This window comes from Phasianus colchicus, chromosome 3 (assembly GCF_987193195.1).
Source record: "Phasianus colchicus chromosome 3, bPhaCol1.hap1.1, whole genome shotgun sequence".
NCBI classification, from domain to species: domain Eukaryota; kingdom Metazoa; phylum Chordata; class Aves; order Galliformes; family Phasianidae; genus Phasianus; species Phasianus colchicus.
Window position 1 is genome coordinate 26,811,708 of NC_143438.1, and position 22,635 is coordinate 26,834,342.

At 35.4% G+C, this 22,635-nt stretch overlaps 1 protein-coding gene across 1 annotated transcript in view; it reads left to right on the plus strand.

The window, feature by feature from the left end:
- Positions 1-22,635, plus strand: part of ABCA13 (ATP binding cassette subfamily A member 13) — a 173,880-nt gene that overhangs the window by 99,319 nt on the left and 51,926 nt on the right. The window contains exons 42-47 of the mRNA XM_090137138.1: positions 2,540-2,786; positions 3,697-3,786; positions 4,993-5,065; positions 6,630-6,748; positions 7,093-7,180; positions 14,513-14,621. Coding sequence (XP_089993264.1) covers positions 2,540-2,786; positions 3,697-3,786; positions 4,993-5,065; positions 6,630-6,748; positions 7,093-7,180; positions 14,513-14,621 — 726 coding nt within the window. The remainder of the gene's footprint in view (positions 1-2,539; positions 2,787-3,696; positions 3,787-4,992; positions 5,066-6,629; positions 6,749-7,092; positions 7,181-14,512; positions 14,622-22,635) is intronic.

The window sequence follows — 22,635 nt, forward strand, 5'->3', positions numbered from 1 at the left end:
TAATTCAAAAAGCTTCCATAAAATTTTGCTTAAAAAGATATTTTTGTACTAAGGTTGTCTTCTCCTAGTTACCAAATTTATAGAAAGCCAGGTTTCAAACTGCAAATGCTCTTGACTAGGACATTTGATTATAGGACCACTGTCTGAATTTTTGTAGCTACTTTTTTTTCTCCACAAAGGACTAAAATCCTAAGTCCCTTTTGTATGAGTTGTCAAGCTAGTAGGACATGTCTGTGATTAGAACTGCTAATAGAATTTGTGTTCTGTGAGAATATATAAGATAAAAAAATGCCACTCAGTCTCAGAATTAAAAGAATAAAAACTGTTTTACTTTTCAGAAATAGAAATGAAATTAATTACTAAGAAGTAATTGGAATCTGATTGAAACAGAAGCTATTAGGGTATGAAGAGACATTTGGTGATTATCTTGTCCAAGTTCCTACTGAAAGCAGATCAACTTAGAACTGGTTATTCAGGGCTTTGTTCTGTCTGCACTATTTGTTGGTTATCACAACAGTTAATTTTTTTCATGATGTATTGAGTAGGAATTTCCTGTATCCTAGCTGGTACCTGTTGCTTCTTTTGCTTTTTACCTGAGCAGAAATCCTTTTACTCAATACTACTACTGCCTTTGGGTGCTGTCTTTGAACTCATTCTGTCTACCAACCCTACTGGAAGGTGGCTCTCATCCAAATGCTCATTCCCTAAAGCCACCTCCAAACATGTGGGTCTCTACCAGGTGTGCTAGCACATGATAACCATCATTGTTAGTCATTGTTTTCCTCACCACTGGCCTTTAGGGACACTATAACCAACTGCCCTTTTACTGTACCCAGTACCATGAATTCAGTCCTAAGTATGGTGCAGAGAGCATGGCTTTGTTGTCTTTCTCACCCTACTTGTTCTAAGGATGTTGTGGAAGACCGTGTCATAGGCTGCATTCAGTCAAGGAAGAAAAACTCATTCCTCGTTCACTAAACCAATCTTGTCTTTGTAGCTCTTAGGTGGGCCAAATAAGTCTTGATGTTGGCAAATCCATGCTGGCTATTCCCTGGCACCTCATTTTTTGTATCTTTTGTGTACTTTTCTGGGGGATTTCATCTGCAACTATCCCAGGAACTGAGGCTGATCAGAATGTAGTTACCTAGATCCTCTTTTTTTTTTTTTTTTCTCATCTTGAAGGTGGATGTGATGTTTATCTTTTTCCAGAAATCTTAGTTTTGGGAAGCCCACAGTATATTCCATGTCACTGTGAAGTCCTCCCATTTGACTTCTTATGTGGGATCAAACCATAGAAGCTGAGATCTCCCATAATGTGTCTACTTGATATGATTGAAATCTTCTATAGCAAAGCACATATAGTTTTTAATAGAAAAAATTACATGCTTACAGTCCACATACTGGTTTTTAGAAAGCACAGAATTTGAGCTGTATTGTTCAATGGTCACTCTGTCAGAAATTAAACATCTCTTTTTTTGTTTTTCCCCTTGTTTGTCCTACAGTACTCTCTTCTGGGATTAAATTTCTAGTAAACTAGGAGAAACTGTGCAAAGAGAAGGACAGTTAATTTAGGGTTACTTGAAAGCTCTCTTAAAAGTAATTGTTAAAATGTAACATGGAAGTGCTGTCTTAGTATATAGAATGCTATAAGAGACAAATCACAGGGGATTGTCTTTGAGCATTATGATAAACAGATTGTACAGTTTTTTTACAGTGCAAATTTCTGTGGTGATAAATCTGCTTGAGACTGCTATGCTCTAAGGAAGAAAAGAAGCTGAAGGTATGTTCAGTCTGTCAAGGCTGGAGGAGCTGCTAATAGCCTGCACATACCTAAAAGGCATTACAAAAAAAACAGAGGCCAAGTGATTGATATGTCTCACAAGTACACACTCGACCGCAACAGTAGACAGAGCAACGAAATTAAATTCTTTGAGAGCATATCAGGAAAATGTGATTGGTGAGATGTCAGTAAGCTGTGGGGACACTCCCATTGGAATGTGACAGTCCATTGACTGGGACTGTGAAAATTGCTTTAATTAATATATGAATAAATGTTATCAGTCCTCTATGAGCAGAGAAAGTAAGGGAATGCTTTTATGAGAATTTACCTTTCTAGCATCTATGTGCTGTAACATACTCTGAAGATTTCCTCTTGAAATCTGTGAGGAAAAGTTGCCACTGATTTCAGTTGTTGCAGATTGTGACCTTGGTGCTAATAGAAACCACGTTTCTTGGTTATTTGTCTAAGAGCAAACACGACAGTGCACAAGGAATGGATATACCAGTGAAAAGACTACAGATAAATAGGTATTCAGTGTTCCTTTATTTGTGTACAGGGAGTTACAGAGATACAACCGTAGGTTTATAGGCAGAGTTAACTAATTTTACTGAGATTGGGGAGATTTGTACTGCTCCACTCAGTTGGATACTATAGATTTGTGCAGTTTTTCTTTCCTATCAAAAAGTTGTTTTATATTTGAAAATACAACTCATGTAATTTGATTTTCTTCAGGTTTATTTATTAATTTCTGTCTTACAGATATCTCACTTATGGAGGCCTCACGTGTGTGTGGAACTAATCTCATTCTTGCACAAATTGTTGCCCTTCTGCTGAAGAGGTTTCACCACATTAGGCGAGACTGGAGAGGAAGTCTGTCAAATGTTCTTCTGCCAGTCCTCTTTGTTGCACTGGCAATGGCCTTGTTTAGTGTGAAGCCTCTGGCGGTTGATTATCCTTCTCTCAAGCTGACACCAAGACTTTACAAGAATGCGGAATCCTTCTTTAGGTAAAGAACTCATTGATCATCAATATCCAGGATTCTGGGACCTTTATCTTTGAGCTCCCATATTTTTATGAGTATTTGCATTCTTCAAATAATGATGTTTGTTTGTGTTTTTTGTTTATTTGTTAGTTTTACAATAGCTGTTTATTTTTCAGTTGTTTAGATCATTGTGAGGGGGACTTATGAGAGAAACAAAAAAAAACCAGAAAGGGATTATATGAAGTATTTGCTGAAGGAAGGACACAGATTTTGGAGCAGTTTGCGTTCAGTACAGATCATGACTGCATATATGTAAATGTTTAAGTGCATTTTAAAAAGTCTTTGCATGCTTCAGCCTATTTAATTGATTAGATCAGTATTTTTCTGAAAAAGTTCTCAGGTTAGACAGTACCACACAGTACTAAGGAAGTTTGTGCCCTTCTAGCTGAACCTCTAGTTTTTGTATTTTTAGCTTTGAAACCATCTAACGTATTATTTGTCTACAATATCTATAGCTTATAGTAGAGTTACTCTGTATTACCTGTAAATCAGACAGATAGTTTTATCTATTGGACAAATAGCTAGATATATTTATAAAGATAATATGATGATGCTTGAATTTATAAATGAAGCACAAAAAAAAACAAACAAACAAACAAACAAAAAAAAACGCCTATAACGAGAAGAATGGTTGTGGGGAGAAGTTTAGATTTGTTTAGGGGTAATTGCATTGAATTTTCTTTACAAGTTCAGATGTAGTTTTTGAAATACATTTCTTGTTTTGTATGTTTCCTATGCAGAGATTTGTTAGTTCTTTCATTTTGTAGAAAACATGTAGAACTGTGAGGCTAAAAGTTACTAGAATTAGACAAATTAACATGTTTGTGTTTCTTTTCTCAATCCACCCCTTTACTCTTTGGCCCACTTTGAACAGCACTGAAGATGATAATCTAGGAAACCTTTCTCAGATTCTACTGAGATGTTTCTTTGACTGGGACTTCACATGCATGCATTCAAAACAAGGGTAACTGAATAATGTAACTACTTTAAAATGTTCTATATTGATTTAACACTTGCTGCTAACTTGAAATGGAGATGCAGATAGTAATGAGGAAATCAATAAATCTAGCATAATTATATTTTCTTTGAAATTTTTTAATAGAAAAAATTAATTAGCCTTAAGTTGGATCTAGGAAAAAATTTGCTGATTGCATATACCTATACAAAAGAGAAAATAGAAGCATAGATAAAAACAAAAGATGTAAAGAAGCAGTGAATTTATTATTTTTTTCTTCGTAGTGTGAACTGTCTTGGTCTTCTCTCAGCAGTCATAGAATAGCTTAGCTTGGAACGGACCTTAAAGATCATCTAATTCCAACTCCCTGCCATGGGCAGGGCTGCCACCCACCAGCTCAGGCTGCCTAGGGCCCCATCCAATCTGGCCTGTCCCCTCCAGGGATTAGGGCACCCACAGCTTTTCTGGGCAGCCTGTGCCAGTGCCTCGCTACACTCTGAGTAAAGAATTTCCTGACATCTAACCTAAATCTCTGCTCTTATAGTTTAAAGCCATTACCCCTTGTTCTGTCACTCAGACTGTGTAAAAAATCATCTTAGTTGTTAGCTTCCCTCAGTAGAAGGTCGATGATGTTTCCCTGGAGCCTTCTCTTCAACAAAGATCTCAGCTTGGAGGTCCATCTCTCTCAGTCCTTCTTCATTGTGCTCCAGCCCTCTGAACGTGATGCTGTTAAATCTGCTTTGACTAAGGAGCTAGTATCCAGATAGAATGTGTTATCAGGCTTAATTATTAAAAGGTCTGATTCAAATCCCTTAGATGTCAGTGACAGATTTCTCATTAATTTCAGGTGGATTTTGAATAAGTCTCTTGTCTTGTATGAATAAGGGTTAGGCAGTAATTATTATGGTGTTTGTTAGGAAGAGTTCCAGATGTCTAAAGTCAAGAATGCAGAACGGTAACTATTCTTTACTTACCTTACTGATGCAAACACAAAGTATGCAAATCCTTTGTTGCTTTACTTACATAAATATTTGTTATGAATCCTCTTTGAATTCAAATAAACAAAATCTGACACATCTTCAGATTCAGCTGCTGCTATGGTAAAATACTAGGAAGGTTCTCAAGATTCCAGATTTAGTTGTTACTCTGGATTTCTTCTATAATATATTACTTTCTCTTGATGGTTGTTTATATAATTATGTTTATTCCCATTAGAAAAAATAATTCATGCTGGCAGGTGGAATCAGATTCACTCCTGAATTCATGTGGTTGCATGTCAGCAAATGAGGTATGTATATCTCTGTGTATGTATTTATGTAAAAAAAAAATTGTGTATTATATGCAGTACCTGAACTATTCTTTTTGAAGGGGCAGGGGAATAGCTGAGGAGGTAAATGTTTAGAACATTGGACTTTTTTTTTTTTTTCCTGACCAGATATTGCTTTATCTCATCTAGTATTTGGCTTATGTATTCTGAGGTATTCAGAGAACATATCTAAGTGTGTGTATTTGTGTATAGTAGAAATGTCTTTAGATTGACCTGAAATAGCAGGAATCAAAGATAGTTGAACTCTTCTCAGCAGATGCAACTTGGCTTCAAACATGATATAGGACTTTGCTTACAAAACAGTCATGCAGAATAAAGTTAAAACATTACACGCGATTCCCTGAAAAACTACCTACCCTAAAATGGAAAGGGCAGGTGTTTCTAGCTGTTAGAAGCTACCAGGGAATCTATGATTAACTAGCATTTAATTGTTAGAGTTTATTTTTGTTTTGAACTGAACAGTTCAATGTGAAAATAAAATAGCTTTTCAGGGAAGAATTTTGAAAAAGTTAATGAATTTCTAATCTTTTTGACTAGTAACTTTTCCAGTTGGATTGTTCTGATATTGAGTAATAAACTGGGGTATGAAACTGTGTATGAACTAAGTTATTTACCTTGATGGGACCATTTTCTCAATTATTTATATCCTTATGAAGGAGATAAATTTATTGGAGTGAGAGTTGCATCTGAAATACATTAATTTTGGGAAAATTGGAAGGGAGAACTAATTTTTGACTTTATGGGGCAAGGAGCACCTTTTCCTCTAATACTGTAGAGTGATACTTTTAGAATTAAACAAGCTTAAATAAAAAGGTAAAGGGGTCTCAGTGTCAGGGAGAGACCCACTAACTGGAACTTCAAAAGTAATTTGTCAGTGGAGGCAGAAATTTTACCTGTGAGCTATGGAAAGCTAGAATATCTGATACTGATTTATAACAAGTAGGGTCAAGATGTCAAATAAGCATGGCAAATTTTCAGATTTTATGCATTATATACTTTATGAAGTTTCTCAGGTATCACATCATAATAACTGTGAGAATATCCAACTGAATTGCTAGAAAACACCTTCCTTTTTTTCCCCTACTACTATCCCTCAGTGCATGAATCAGAATTTTTGTTTTCATCCTATATTCTACTTGTGCCTTTTGTGTTTATTTTCAGGCACAAAACTTAGTAGAAGTCTTGTCTTTTTCATTGCTGTAATCCTGTCTGAATTTATATTTAAGTTTTGATGTTTTCAAAACAAAACTGACTGACAGGGTTGCAAGGGAAATCAAAGGTGATACTCATATGTAGGTGATAGTTACAATTATTTGAGATGCTTTATAAAAATGAAACCATATATAATTTATTCAAAAGTTATTGAAGCTAAAAAAAAGTTAAATTCAGTTGACAAGCAATGCTGCAAAAACTGTGTACAAATTTGAAAAAAAAAAAAAAAAGAAGGCTAAATTTAGTGATGCTGATTTTTTAAAATGATTTTTTTAAAGGCCACTTCAGTTATTTCCTGTATACTGTTTTCCAGATGTGTCTGAGTTTCAATACCTCTGTTCCCTATGTGAAAAATAAGAGAGGACATGTTTTATACAATCTCTCAGGGTTGATTGTGGAAGAATATTTAGTGAGGCCTTCCAACAAAGAAAGGTAACCTAATTCTAAAATGACAAAGCAGTTTATCCTTTGTGTATAAAAAAAACCCCAAAAAACAATAATAATTCTTCCAAAGCGCAGGCCTGTGTAAGGGGGCAGTTGCCTTTATCCATTGTTTTTTGTTAAGGTGAATAGCCTTAGATAACATGGAACCCCCTGTATGGCAGTTTCTCTGAGCTTCCTCCAGCAGTTGTCAATGGCTCTTTCCACACAGTAATTTCAGTTGAAAAATAATGCATTAATTTAGATATTACCACTTTATCATTGAAAAAAAGGACTGCTAAGGAAGATGGAGTTTAAGCTGGGTAACTTGCTATCACCTTATTGTCTGTTACCAGATATGGTGGTTGGTCTTTTGGTGGGAAGAAAGTTTCTGAATATCGAGAACAAAAATGGAATAATATCAAATCTAAGCCTCTGGTTAAGGTAAGGATTGCACGTGTGCAAACACATGTATGCGTTTCTTGCTTTTTCAGGGTCCAGATTTCATTGCACTTGGCAAATAATAAATCATTATATAAAATTCTTGTATTTATAAATTGGAGGAAAAACTATCTATTACGATCTGTTTCTCTGTCTGTAATTCTTGAAAATTTCCCATGTTCTGAAAAGCAGTTTTAAATGAGTCAAATGATAAGCCTTTTGTTGTTTATCCCATGAACCTATTTCAGAATCTAACTGAGCTCATCTTTAAAACTATTTTTTTAGGTAGCAACTGCAAATATCATTTTATATTCATTTGTACTCTATAAAGTCAATGTCTGTCTGAACCCCTCTTTATTTTTGGCTCAAAGCTTGCTTTCTGAGGCATTTCTTGCAATAAGACTGACTTATGCAGGAAGCAAGTGGTGGGTATCACTGTGTGGCAATCAGCATTACTTTGTGGACAATTTTACATTTGAAAACATTTCTTTGAAACTGCCTTCTGAAGAGAGTGCTCAGAAGCACTTACTAGCAGAAGATCTGGCCTATGACCAAATAACTCCAGTTTGGTACGAGAGATTGGGGAATGATATCATATCCTGTGAAAAGCAGGTGGGCACCTTCCTGCTCCCTCTCATCTGCTGGCAAGGCCTGGAAGGTGGGAACAAAGGAGTTTCTGCTGACCCCAAAGCCAGAAGCTGCCACTCTAAAGAGAGCTGACTCAACCACTTTGGACTTATTTATAAGTTGGTACTGTTGTCATCATCCTCAACCAAACAACAACCCTCAAACAACCCATCACTATTGAAGATCAAAATCTAAACTACAAGCAGTGCTGGGATCCTGATGGTGACTGTCTCTCTCTTGCTTCCTGTAAAGACTCATTACTTTTATTTTCTATCTTTTCTATTGCCCATCTTCCCTTCCCCATATCCCTAAACAACTAGGATTTGTAGTAAACTGGTTGGGCTAGCATCTGACCCATTGTGCCTTAATCTTGCCATTGGGTATGCATATATTAAAAGAACCCCCTCTCCTTCCTATAAATTGGAGTGAGACAGTGTCTGAACTAGGGAAGAAAGTATCAACTGAATGTCTCAGAAATTTGTTATTGATGCTTGTAACATTTTTGCAATAAATATTTTTTTCTTTGCTGCCTTTCTCTCTTTTTTCTTTCACATTTTTTTTCCACTCCCACTCTTTGTTTTATAAAAATAAAGATTTAGGTTCTGGGAGTAGTTACTTCTACATATCAAGTGGAAGTTAATTTCACATAACTACCCTGCAACTTCCCATTTTTATCCCAGAGGAACTTGCACCTTGATGAAATTTGGTTGAGCTGTGAAATCTGGGTATCCTCTGACAGTGGACTGTCCTGTCTTTCAGTTCTGCACAAAGCTACCCCTGAGAGCCTGAAACAGAAGGATTATTTTAAGTGTAGATGAAGTCAGGAGCTTTTTCTAGAGGACTTCTTGTACACACAAGAAAGACATGAAAACTTGGATTGGGATCCAGAGGCTAATGGGGAATTTTCAGAACAAAATATTTTTTTTCCTCTTGGAATGTTCTTTTGAGGACCACTCAAATGTAAGACCAGTAAGAAGGAGAGCAGTTTTGAAGAATCTTAGTAAGCTCTTTTTATGCAAGCAGAAGATTTCTTATTAGAGGAAGCTGTGAAACTTGACCGTCTGGATTCCAAGTTGGAGTATGAGAGAAAGATCTTTCTGTATTGAAAATATTTTGGTCTTGGCACTAGATGCAATTTTCTCTTACAACTGAAGAAGAAAAACAAAAGTGTAATTAAGCTCTATCTCAAATTCCCTTTTGGTACAAAAGTTAAAACAATACGTAGATATTTTCCAATTCTTGCCAACATCATTTCTGTATTGCAAACTGCCATCTGACTGCAATGCCTTTTCATTGTACTTTTGATTGAAAATATCAAATATACACACTCTATCTTATAAATATTTTCATTTAGGTCATTTAGGTTGTAATCTCTTTTACCTCCTGATTTCTTATACCTATGAATTCCAGTTCCATAAATCCTTACTTAGTAATTTGAAGTCCTAGAGGATTGCAGTAAGATGTGTTCTTCTGACTGCCGTTTTCATCCTCTGTATCTTTATACCTTTAAAATTATTGTTTTGACATGCAAGCACTGTGTTTTTTGTCAGGGTCTTTTATTTATTTATTTATTTGTTTGTTTGATGTCTTACACATAGAGCTCCACCTGGTATCAACAAAAGGATAAATTATAATTCTGTGTTTGTGAGTAGGCTTCATATTTCAGAGCCAAAGAAAATATTGGAGTGGATTTATAAAGGGCACTGTGTTATCTAAAATACCTCCTGGAAGTGGCTTTCAACTGATACAGTGTCAAATTATTGCATTAACCTTTCAATAATTAATGACCAGACTTTTAGTTTGACCTTTCAGGCTTGTTCATGAGACAGTGAATGTACCATTTACATAGTTTCATATGAAGTAAAATGAGAAATTTGCATTTGAAGAGACTTACTGTTTGATTCTTTTCATTTTAGAAAATGTTGGAATCTTTTTTGTTATTCCCCATTCCATTAGTCAACTTATTTTTTCTGTTCAAATTAAAAATACCTATTCAAATTCTGAAATAGTCTTTACCAACAGCAAATGTGTATGTGTTCAGAGATAACATGGAAAAACAGCCAACCTGGTGACCTGTAAACAGTCTAGGAGACTCCGACTGCCGACTACTTTCTGGTTCAGGTATTGGACATACCTACCAGAAGTGAAGCATTGCTGGACCTGTTGCTCAGCAGTACAGAAGAGATTATAAAAGAGATTAAGATCAGAGGCAGCCTGGGCTGCACTAACCATGCCCTGGTTGAGTTCATGATCTCAAGGAACACGAGCCTGGCAAAGAGTGGAGTCAAGACTGAATTCAAGGAGGATGAATTCAGGCTTCTTAAGGAATTGCTGGATGAGATCCCCAGAGAAATGGTCCTTAGGGGCAAAGGAACAGAAGAGAGCTGTCAGCACTTTAATGATGCCTTTCTGAGAGCACAAGAGCTCTCCATTCCCAGAAAAAGAAATCAGGCAGATGAGACAGGAAAATAGCATGACTGAGCAAAGATGTGTTGGTCTCTGCTAAGGGGAGAAAAAGGAAAAGTATAAGCAGTGAAAGTAGGGATGGGTGGCCTGGGAAGAATATAGATATGCTGTCTGGATGTGCAGGGATGCAGTCAGAAAAGTCATGGTGCAGATGGAATTGAACTTGGTGAGAGATATATAAAACAGCAGGAAGGGTTTCTTTATATACATTGCTCAGAATAGTTAGGCAAAGGAGAGTGGACCCCCTCTGATAAATGAAAATGGAGAGCTGACCTCCTCAGACATGGTGAAGGCTGAGGTACTTAGTGAGTTCTTCACCTCAGTTCTTCATCACCAGTGAAACTTCTAATGCCTCTAATTTCCCTGAACTTCTAAGCAGGACCCGGGTGAGCAAAATCTGTGTGAGAGTGGTGCAAGTTTGAGACCACCTCATCAGTCTGAATGTTTACAAGTCTATGGGACTGGATGACATGCATTCCAGAGTTCGGAAGAAACTGGCTGATGTGGTTGCCAAGCTGCTCTCCACCATATTTGAGAAATCATGGCTGTCAGGTGAAGTCTCCAGTGACTAGAAAAAGGGCAACATCACTCCCATGTACAATAAAGGGGTAAAAGGAAGATCCAGGCAACTACAGGTTGGTGAGCCTCACATCTGTGCCTGGGAAGATCATGGAGTGGATGCTCCTGGAAGAGATGTTAAGGCACACATGGGGTGAGGCAGTGATCCCAGACAGCCAGAACTGCTTCACCAAGGGCAGATCTTTCCTGACCAATCTGGTGGCTTTCTATGATGAAGTGACTACATAGGTGGACAGAGGAGGTGTGATTGATGGTGTCTACCTGGACTTTTGCAAGTCCTTTAACTAGATGATTTTTAAGGTCCCCTCCAAATTTGTCCATTCTATGAGAAGTATCTACCTACCATATGCCAGACTTGACTGATTAAAACCATTGACTGTGGACATTCACTGATGAAGGCAATGCTATATGGCAAAAGCACAACTCTGCTTCAAATGTTCTTTCCCCTTCCCCCCCCCAACTGACTTTTCCAGATTTCTGGACCATGTGTTTGTTTCTTTTGGTAATTGTGAGCAAAAATATTCCATAATGATTACATAGTTGCTGTTATTAGTAACTATTCTAAATAGGAAAAATAAGTTTTAAGTAGTCCAGACAGGTAATCTGTAGTCTTTAGTGGCATTTTGAAGTGTTCTGTATGAAAGGCTGGAATTTGAGTCTTTATTATGCAGCAATAGTTTAAATGTCTAAAGATACATCTCTCCTGTCTAATGCTCACTCTCTGCCTGTCCTCATCCTTTTTCCTATAGAGCATAGGTTAATCAAAACATTGGTCTAACATAATTCTAGAATGTTAATTGTGGATAAAAATTATGTGAAATAATGGGAAAGATATTTTTACAGAATTTAGTTTTAATTTAGAGATGGGCAATGTTTTTCCTTGGACCAAATTTTATCAGTCATAGATAAATGATGAAATTGTAAGAAATCAAATTTAATAATCTTATCCTATGTATTTTTCTAATTCCTATCTCTTTCCTGCCATTTGTAAATAATTACCTGTGAGACATACAAGAAAGATGAAATATATTTCAGCTGGAAATGATATATTTATTTTCTTATGTTTTAGCTTTATAATCAATATAGAAAAAATCAAAAGGATTTTGAAAAAAAAGTTTAAATGTATATTATGATGAAGAGCGGAAGCTCAGTTGCTCTTTCTTTCACTTATTGCTGTATTATAAGCAATGAAAGAAGCACCTTTAATTTGTTTATTTTCTGGTGTTTTGATTCAGTTGTATAATATACTTTGAATGCAGAATTTCAATTACTGTGTGAGATATTGAAATGTATAGTTATATACAATGCTGAGCTGTGGATTTTTTTTTTTTTTTTTTTGTATTTTCATTTAATATCGGTCACATTGTTATATTTCTAAGGCATTCTGTGAATAGTTGAGACTTTCCCTGCTTTGATTAAATGAGAATGTGTCATCAGGGTTTTGCTTTATTGTTTTCTTAATTGCCTCATATTCCGTATGATGAACAAAATTGGATTGGATTTTCATCATGCGTTTATAACTTTCTATTCTGCACAAATCTTTTTAAACAAGATACAATAAGAAATTGGTGTGTGGCAAAGGCTGGCTACCCTTGAACGTTTTTTTCTTTGTCTGGTACCTATTTGTACAGGAGATCCAGCAGTGGAAGAATTTGCACTTTTTCCAGGATATGGGTTTTATTTTAGTTCATCTTTTAAAAAAGCTCTCTTATTGATTAAAGAATGGGAGACCTAGTCTGTTTAGTAATTTGTGGGCACTGACCTGGAGGAAAGCAAAGGAGCTGCATACAAGTTTATAAAAAATGAAATATTTCTTTTCTGTTCTTTAAAGGTAGGAACATAGGATGCTGATGAGATTTGAGGTAACTGTGAAGACCATGAACAGAGCAGGAAATGTGAAAGCTACTGTAAGCAAAAGTAGTGATACTTGACCAAAGTTGTACATTTGTGTACTAATACTGAATGGAGATTATGACAAAGAAGATTTAAGGATGAGAGACACAAAAGAAGTGATGGTGAAGCTCAGATTAGAGTTTGACAGCATGGATATAGGATAGGGAGGGAACTAAATGGGAGGATCTGAGTGTTTCAGACCTTGCCTCACTGCAGAATACAGTCGGGAGATCCAAGCAAGTAGATAATGAGAAAGATAAATTCAGAAGGAAAGAACTGTTAGGAGAGGGAAATAGAACTGAAGAGTAGATTGCCTGTACTAGAAAGCATGGAGAAGAACATGAAAGAAAAGCCAAAGTCTGGATCTTAGTGTCCAAGTATGGATTGTTGCTGGATTCTAGAAGGAAAAAACACTATTATCTGCAACTAATTTGGAAAAAAATAAAAAAAATAAAAAGGCAGACATATGTGGAATAGAACTAGATGAAAACAGCATCTGAGTCATGGAAAAGTATTATTCATGGAAGTTTTCAAGACATAACTGTAATTTCAGAACGGATTTAGGAAAAATGAAATCTTGGAAGATTAAGTTAAGGCAAGAGAGAGCTCCATTAAAAAACATGTACTTTGACATACAACTCATAGTCCAAAGACAAAGTGAGAACTGCCCAGTGCCAACCTGTGATGAACAAAATGCATATTAGCAAATACTTGATAGCAAAATGGAAAAGAATAAGAGTTTGTCAACTGCATAAACAAAAAAGGGAGATGAAAGCTTGCTATCCAGTGTGGAATGGATGGTAATTGAAGATGATTTTAAATGTGCTTCCAAAACTGAAAACAAATGTGCTTTGCTTTCTCTGATCTAGTTTTTGGTGTGGATAATGTAGGGTTAAAAGCACTTTGATTAACAGTTAAGGAGGCATAGAAATGAAATTGATTTCCAGAGGAAAAGGAAAACTGAGACCTCTGTATACTCAGTTTTGGGACATAATTAGCCTGTTGGCATTGATTCTTGCACATGGTATCCTAGGAGGATATGCATTTTGAGTATATTTATCAAGTTGGGTCAGTTCTGCCTGATTTAAAGATAAAGTGTTTGTTACATCAGAAATGCTTCCCTATGGTCCTCAGAATTGCTTTGTCTGATTTAAAGTTTACTGTATTTACTTTTCTCCTCACTCAGGAAATCAAGTATAATTGCCTGTTAAAGGTGCAGAGTCAACTTTGTCCTTCCTGGCATAGTTTCATGCTCACTGTGTAAGCAGTGCATCCTTGTTTCTTTCTTTCCCAACTTTCTTGGACATGGTCTGTTTTTGGACATTTTATGCCACATGTCACTTGCAGCTATTACTTTGATAAGTCTTTTTGGAATGTCAGTAATAAACATACTTCACTTATAACGCTAATTTTCCTCATCTTTTATGTTTCTGTTTAAATTGGAAAATATTGCTTTTACATTGTAATCCTGTGTTATTTGCTCAACCAAATGTTTTTAAAGTAAAAAAGTGTTTCATTAAACCAGAAAATCTCATTTAATTATTAAGTTTGCAACTCCAACAGTAGAAAACAACCTGCTGCATTTTGTTGAAAGACTGGTACAAATAAAACAATTCTGTTCTGCCTAGGCCATTCTCTTCTGTAAATAAGTGCATTAAAAGGAGAATTCATCTTCAATATCTTTATGCAATTCTTTAAATTATGGGTGTTTTCAGATCAGTGTTCAGACTCTTTCAATTTTTGATTCACAATTTCCATTCTCTCTTTCAGGTATGGTATAACCAAAAAGGTTTCCATTCACTGCCATCCTACCTAAATGAACTCAATAACTTCATTCTGTGGCTGAATTTGCCCCCAGCTGTGGATAGGAGACAGTATGGTAATATTTCTTTAATTATCTATTAAAATCTGTTGTGGTTTTGTGATTTTTGTTATCAGTATTCCACATCATAACATCATTAGTGCATTGGCAGTTAAAGAGTTAATGCTTCAGTTCCATGGATTGTCAATAATTCTGGATACTTGGTTCTCAGAAAGAGTGAACTACAGATCCCAGAAGACTTCACTGTTCTGTCTCTGTTTTCCATTCAAAGGGAAAGACAAAATTGTTTGGGGGTCATGAGGCTACCCCTTCTTTTTCCACTCATCTATGTGGTGTGTGCTCCTTAGCTGTCTCGCCTTCAGCACTTGAGTAAGGCCTTTTGAACAATCTCTCTCTCATTTTATTGATTAACTTCAATTCTAACTATAATGTATTACATTGAGGTATCTCACATTCCACTATCATGTGTAGTAAATTAGTTTCCTCCGTTATTTTCCTGCCACTGTTTTGTTTTTAGGCACATCTCTCTACCTTTTACCTTTTTCTCCCTTCCCCATCTCCTGGTGCTTGGGTCCATGGATCTTCCTACCCCATTAGTCATGGAACCAGGCTTGGTTCCCTGGTCCATTACCTTGAACCAGGCCAGAACTGTTGACAGTATCTTTTGGAAAAAAAAAAAAAATTAAATAAAATAATTTTCAATATGAAGGTTTGACATGGTATCAAGTCAGATTCCAGAGTGACAGGCTTCACAGGATATTTTGGAAATGAAATAGCATGCTTATCTGTGTGAGGAATGTTGAGTGCAAGAAGGTAACATTTGAATTGTACTGTCTCATCCATGCACATTTTTTATGAAGGATATTCCTATGGGCTATGATAGGGATGCTTATTCTCTGGGAAAATAGGGCTTGCTTAAACAGGATGTTTAATGTGCAAGAATATGAATTTATAACTTATTTATTACTTTACTCCTTAAGTAAATACTTACAGTAAACCCAGTGCATCTACTAAATTCACACTGCAGTGTAACCTAGTGAATTCTTAGTACGTTGAAATCTAAGTTTGTTAATTCAGGCTAAATACTGTTCATTCTGGTTCTTTTCATTTGTGAGGTTCTGCTAAAGAGGAATTAGCTTGAAAAATAACTTATGAACACTTTTTAAGTGTATAAATGTGAAATGATGCTCAGATCTTTCATTACTTTTTTCCACCAGTATATTCCTAAAGCATATTTATTTTCTTTCTTACTGACTTTTCCTGGAGGAGGCAGTATTATTTTTCGTATCTGTCATTCACGTTGATGTCTGTATTTCACTTTTCATATGAAAATAAAGGAATTTTATTTTTTAATTTCAATTTGGAGACTTTCAAGTTGGGTTTCTGTCCTTTTTAAGCAGAGGAGAAAAGAGGGAAAGGTGATACCTCAACCAGAATTTTGTATTGGTTTGATGTTATGTGCCTTTATGTTTATAATAAAGAAAGAAGAGGAAAATTAGTGAAAAAGAAAGGGAATCTTGGCTAATATAAAATAGAAATTCATTAGGAAATGTTTTCAAAGTGGCAGGTGGAAAAAAAAAAGTTAGCTTTAAAGATGGCCAGAGTTTTATATTTTTCTAAATGGATTATGAGGGGGGGAAAAAAAAAGCTAATATATTTCTGAAGAAAGTTTAGGTTTAAGTGAAATCAAGTATTTCAATGAGAACTTTTAATAAAAAATAATTTTTAATCAAATTATCCTGCAGTAGTTTATAAATACTGTTGATACTGATTTGTTTTCTGTAGCACTACACATCCCATTGGTAACTTAAACATTTAAGTACCCTTACTTTTATATCTGTTTGTGGAGATTTGGGAATTTACCGTCTAGATTAGAATTGAAGAATATCATAGATATCCTAACGATTGTGATACTGTTGTATTTGATTTTGTTGCATTACACAAAAACCGTGATAAAATAATTCCTGAAGCATTGGACTGCCAGCAGATTATATGAAGATCAAGAACATTTCCTATGCTTTTCTCATTAAAATATTTAATTATATGTAGATTAGTTGTCAGAAGACTATATACTGTATTTCTAGACAGAGATCTGCACAATTAGATTTTTTTCCTCACTTGAAAAATGTTTTCATATACAAGGGTCATTCTAAATATTATGAAAAACTGCTCTGAAGAGGCTTGTTAGGAGGCTGCAGATGTGCAGCTTTATAATACTGACTTGCATTGATGACATATTTTTTCATAGAGTAGCTTCTTCCTGTCAACAGAACCAGTGCTTACTTCTAAGTGACATAAAAATTATTTGATCCTTGAAAAGGGAGTTAGAGGACACAGTCTTCTTTCAAAAAGTCTTGCTTTGCTGCAAGAATTACTTCAACAGGATAGATCAGTACAATGCATGCAGGAAGCAGAAACTGTTTTGAAAATGAAACAACCTTGAAAGAGGTCAACAGTTTACTTTGAAAGCTCTTTTAAGTTCTGAGAACCACTCCACTTAGCAGTTATTTCCTGAGTATGAATTTAATCTAAGATTTTCCAAGTCTCTGGGAGGAGGGAAGTCATCACGGATAGTGTGAGTAGTTCTGCCTGCTTAAATTACAGGGGATTGCAGCCTAGTAGTTTACATAGGAGAGCAGAACCGATCTCAGTCTGTGATCGATTTTAGTGATAAGGAGATTTCCTTCAGTCATGAGGAACACAAGCTTAGAGGTGTCAAAGCTTTTGTATGAGACTTTGTGGGAAGAAACTGTATTCAAATGTTGTGATTTGTCATAACTAATGGATTAGATGTCCATTTTGGAGTAGCAATTTAGAAATAATTATTGTAAGAAAATGTCTCGTCTTCAGGGCCATGTGGACAGCTATATCTAGCTTTGGAATCATAGAATCATAGAATCCTTAGAATTGGAAAAGACCTTTAAAGGTCATCCAGTCCACCTCCATTTCAGTGAACAGGGAGATCTACAGCTAGATCAGGTTGCCCAGAGCTTGCCCCAACCTTGCCTTGAAAGTCTCCAGGGATGAGGCATCCACTATATATCTGAGCAACCTGTTCCAGTGCCTCACCAGCTCTCTCACTGTCCCTATAGGAGAGGTGTTCCATCCCTTGGATCATTTTTGTGGCCCTCCTCTGGATGCTCTCCAACAGGTCTATGTCTCTCCTGTACTGAGGTCTCCACATCTGGATGCAGTACTCCAGATGAAGCCTCAGCAGCACAGAGCAGAGGGGCAGGATCACCTGCCTTGACCTGCTGGCTGCTGTCCTTTTAATGCACCCCAGGATCCCACTGGCGTTGTTGGCCACCTGGGCATACCGCTGGTTCATGGCCAACCCATCATCCACCACTTTCTATGTTGTTACACCTCTTTTGGAAATGCTGGATTGCTAGAATGAGATAATACAATTGGGAGTAAATAACAAATGAAATGATGAAGTAAGAGGGATAAAAGTTTAAAAGGCAACATACTTAACTTAAACTTGTGATAAACATTCTGATCAAAAAGAGGTGTTATTTTTCACATTTAATTGTATATTGTTCCCTCAAAATACATTAAGCATGCTAGACTACACAGGGAAGGAATATTATCTGTATCTTAGGGTAAGACTATATTAAGAAAAGATGAGTGATATTCATCAGTAATGATGTCTGTAAAGTGTAGTAGTTAAAAAAAAATGTTCTTACATAATTACTGAAAGAATAGAAATCTATCAGTATAGAATGGTCTTGTATGATACAGCTGCCCTATCTCAGTATTTCAATAGAAGTCATTGTCATTTTTAAAATACCTTTCATGCTAGGGCTCATTGTAAGGTTCATGCAGTATTTTCATTTATTATGGATTTAGTTCTTCAAAAGAGCTGAAGGGATCAGGAGACCTAATTTCATCTGAATTTCAGTGGAAAGTAACTGTACATTCTGATTCTATTCTCAAATTGTATTTTTAACCCTCTTTTCAGAGGAACCTGTGAAATGTCATTTAACTTTCTTGTACCTGTCTGGTTAGTGGGCCAACCATAATATTTAAATAATTATTGAAGTGTTCCCTCTGAAATTCTTCATAAAGTGAAAGTTGTGATTTTCAGCATATAGTAATGTTTCATTTTATACAAACAGAAGTTTTATCTTAAGTTTTAAATGTCCACAAAGGTGAGCTTGTAAAAAAACATATATAGCTTAACACTACTTTTTTATGTGTACTGTTTTATTTGATTGTAATTTATTTTTTTATACTCTGAACTAAAATTATTGTAATAAGGAAACCTAGGATTAGTTATATAGACCCATGCTGATTTATGTGCTCAAGTCTCAGTATGCTGCACAAAATGAGTCATTTTGAAAGGAGTGTCAGGTAACATACTCAGATACACACAGAACGCTACACAGAATTACGTATCATATTACATATGATAGAAATACATATCATACATATAAGGATAGCTCTGATTAGCCTACAGAGAGGATATACAACCTAGAAGACCTTCAAGCTTATTCCCTAGATCTCTTCAGCTTATGCTGAAAAAGTACTTCCTGGTCCATATCTCTGTCCATCTCGTTCTTTCTCTTACTGTCTTCGTTTCTGGAACATTCAAAATGAAATGAAAAGTTATGCATTCTACAGCTACAATCTACATAAGGACTGTATCTAGACTGGCTCTATTTCCTCCAAAAAAAAAAAAAGCTCTAAATAAAGCAAATGTTATGGAGTCTCCTTCTCTATTCAAGACCTGTCTGGACACCTATCTGTACAACCTGCTGTAGGCAATCTGCTTTAGCAGAGGTGTTGAAATCTCTAGAATTCCCTTCCAACTTCTACAGTTATGTGATTCTGTGTTTCTTACTGTAAAACCACAGATTTCGTAATGTGTAATTACCTGGAAAGTTGTACCAAGGCAAGATGGAATGGACTACCAGTGCCTCATCTTCTTATACCCACTGGAACAAAACATTTCAAGTCTCTAAGATTATGCCAAATTGCATATTAACTTTCTTTACTGACAGGTGGTTGGTGGTTTAGATTTGAAATAGAAGTTCTAGAGGTTGGGTTTGCAGACTGTCAACAGATATTAATAGGAAGAGAAGTGTTGAGTTGTTCAACTCCTGAATGGAAATTGATCAGGATTTTTCCTACAACAGCTAAGATACTTATCATTTCAAGCATCTGTAATGGATGTGTTTTCCTTTGGCCTGTAAACTGTCCTATCCAAAATAGGAAAGGATTGAATTTTATTCTAGAGAATGTCTTAATACGTATAAAATTTAGGAAGAATTCATTTCACCAGCTGAAGGATGTCTTTCAACATGTTAGAGTCTAAAATGAATTTGTGAACAACATAAGAAAGGAATATGAATTTTTATTTTAAAAGGGGGGGGGGGGGACAACATCATGAGGAAGCTGAAGAGGTTACAATGAATTCCTTATTGACTCTTCTGTTGTGGAAAGTGTCTGTAGCATGAAGCTCCTAGTGGCATTTCAAATGTAAATGCAAGGCCCCCAACTGTGAAGCTCCAACCATAGGTTGTTGTAGATGCTGAAAGTCTGTGTAGGTTTTAGAGTAGGCATGGGAGCACTCATATTTGACACCCATCATTAAGCTGTTTTCAGTGAGGGAGTTCTCAAGCAAAAATTTGTATAAATTATCAACAACTGTTGCATTCAGTTTCTCCTGTTATATAACTGCTGACAAAACATTTTATTTTGTACTGGCTTCATGATTGTGGAGTTTGTTTGTTTTTTTTTTTCTTCTTTAATTTCAGAACAATATTTTAAAATTTTCTATTTATTTTAGTTTTTACCCAATAACATGTCATTTTCCAATCTTTTGCTTGCAGAAAGTATGAAATATGACAATAAGATAATAACCAAGAGTTAAGTCAGTGCTTCCTTTTGTTGTGAATGGACAGTTTCTAAAAATGTCTCCCGTCTCTTTTGCACGTCTATATAGTTCTCTTTTGCACGTCTATATAGTACATTCTATTTAGCAAACATAGAGAAAAGACTTCCAAAGCATTATACACTCACCTATTTTTTGCAAACTAATGCGGATTGAAGAACTGATAAAAATAATTATTTTTTTCTCAATTGTGTAAAGTTAAGTCTTTCACTGAGCAGTACAAGAGATAGCAACTGAGACTTTTACCTTAAAATGAATGAACAAATAAATTGAAAAGCAACAACAAAAATGGTTTTGTAGTTATCTCTGTTGTACGTGTAGTCTGTGGTGCATTGGGACTGATATCTTTATTTCTTTTTGGAATTATAAACATAAAAATATTAGTTTACAAGCATGCAGTCATATTTCTTACTTTGAGGTGACTTCTCCACCTTCCTGTGGACAAGGAAATAGTGTGTCTCATTTCTCAAGAAATTCCTTTTTATATTAGAAGTTTAAAGGTCTAAAAAAACTCTAACATCATGGTGTTTACTTACTCTTTGAATACAGCATTAAAACCCTGATATAGCTTTGTCCGTGATCTCATTTTTCATTGCTTCAAATTGCTTATGCAGGGTTTTGGAAAGATTGGAACTAGTAGTTATGGCAGTTTTTAACTTGTGCCCATGAAGAAATCTAAACTGTCACTATAAAAATAATGTGACCAAAGCTGTGCCAAGAACAAGGATGTTTTAAGGCAATTGAAAAATTTCTGGTTGCAGTTAAGTCAGGAGAGTTTAATGGCAAGCTATCAATGTGAGAGTAATCATTTTATATTTAGAAATTTATGTAATTATACAGACAAAATGAGAGCTGAATCATTTCATTGTTGATACTGACTGTCATATGTGTTTCCCCAGTGAATACTGTGCTGGTAAAATTTTTATCCAAAGGCTTGGAAATAAAATGCTTAAAATAAAATATAATCATCATGTAATCACCACGTACATCTGTTCAATAGGAATTTTGTCATTTGTAACTTCTTGGTTTATTGGTTTATTTGTTTTTTTTTGTTTTTTAATTTAATTTAAGATCGTGAAGATGATGTTTAGTTTTCAACTTAATGAGCACCACTACAGCAGCTTTACATAATAAGAATGCATGTAAAGGCAAGAAAGCATCAATAAGCACATTCTACATCATGCTAATAGCTATGTTGGGATGGAGGAATATGTAAAAAAAGAGTCTAGGTGGATAGGAGGAGAAATTTAGGAAAAGATGAATTATAAAGGTGTTTGTTAGTTCATTTTTAATAAAGTAATACATAATACATGTGATATATAATGGCTTAAATGAGAAATGCAGTATTACTTTAGTCTTGAATGATGCCATTTGATTTTCTCTTCCATAGACTCAAGACAACTTTTTTCCTCTAAGAATTACAAACTTGTAAATTCATTATCTACTTTTAAATGGAGGAGGAGATATTGATACACTAAGAATTTTAGCAAATGGAGAAAAAAATTATGCTCCAGACTAACTGAAAATTTTAAAATAATGAATGAAAACCTAGTGTTATATTTATGTCATAATTTGATAGGATTTGGGATTCCAACAGAATTGACTGCTTATAATAAGAGCATACTTTGGTTAATTGTAATCAGCAACCCTGGTATGTTTCATCTCAGTTGTGTATAAATTTTCAAAAATGCAATCCATTTTTTCATCTCTGTGTTTTGAATGGAAGTTAACTGTAGAAAATGGTTGCTACTATTAAGAAGAGTAGTAACTTTTTTTGACTCTTCCATAGAAGGGTATGCAGTGTAATTTGCTTTTTGGTCAGTATTATATGAGACAAGCCTTCAAGGAACAGTATGTTTGTTTGTTTGTTCCCACCATTTTCTACATCCCAGCATCTCTTTTTCAGTCTCTATTCTGTGGCAGAGACTTTAGCAGTATGTTTCTATGCACGGGATCCAAGACAACTGCTGTAGTTTTCTGCATAACAGCAGTGTAGTAGTCTGAAAGTTTTGATAGCTTCACCCTGGTATCTGTGTATTTAGTAAAAAATACAAACCATGGTGATTTCAGGAGAGAGATTACTTCCTGTCACATTACATATTTATGAGCAGAAGCTTTTCTTTGTGAAATATTTAATGTCATTTTGAGGTGTAATTTTTTTCCTCATGGAAGAAT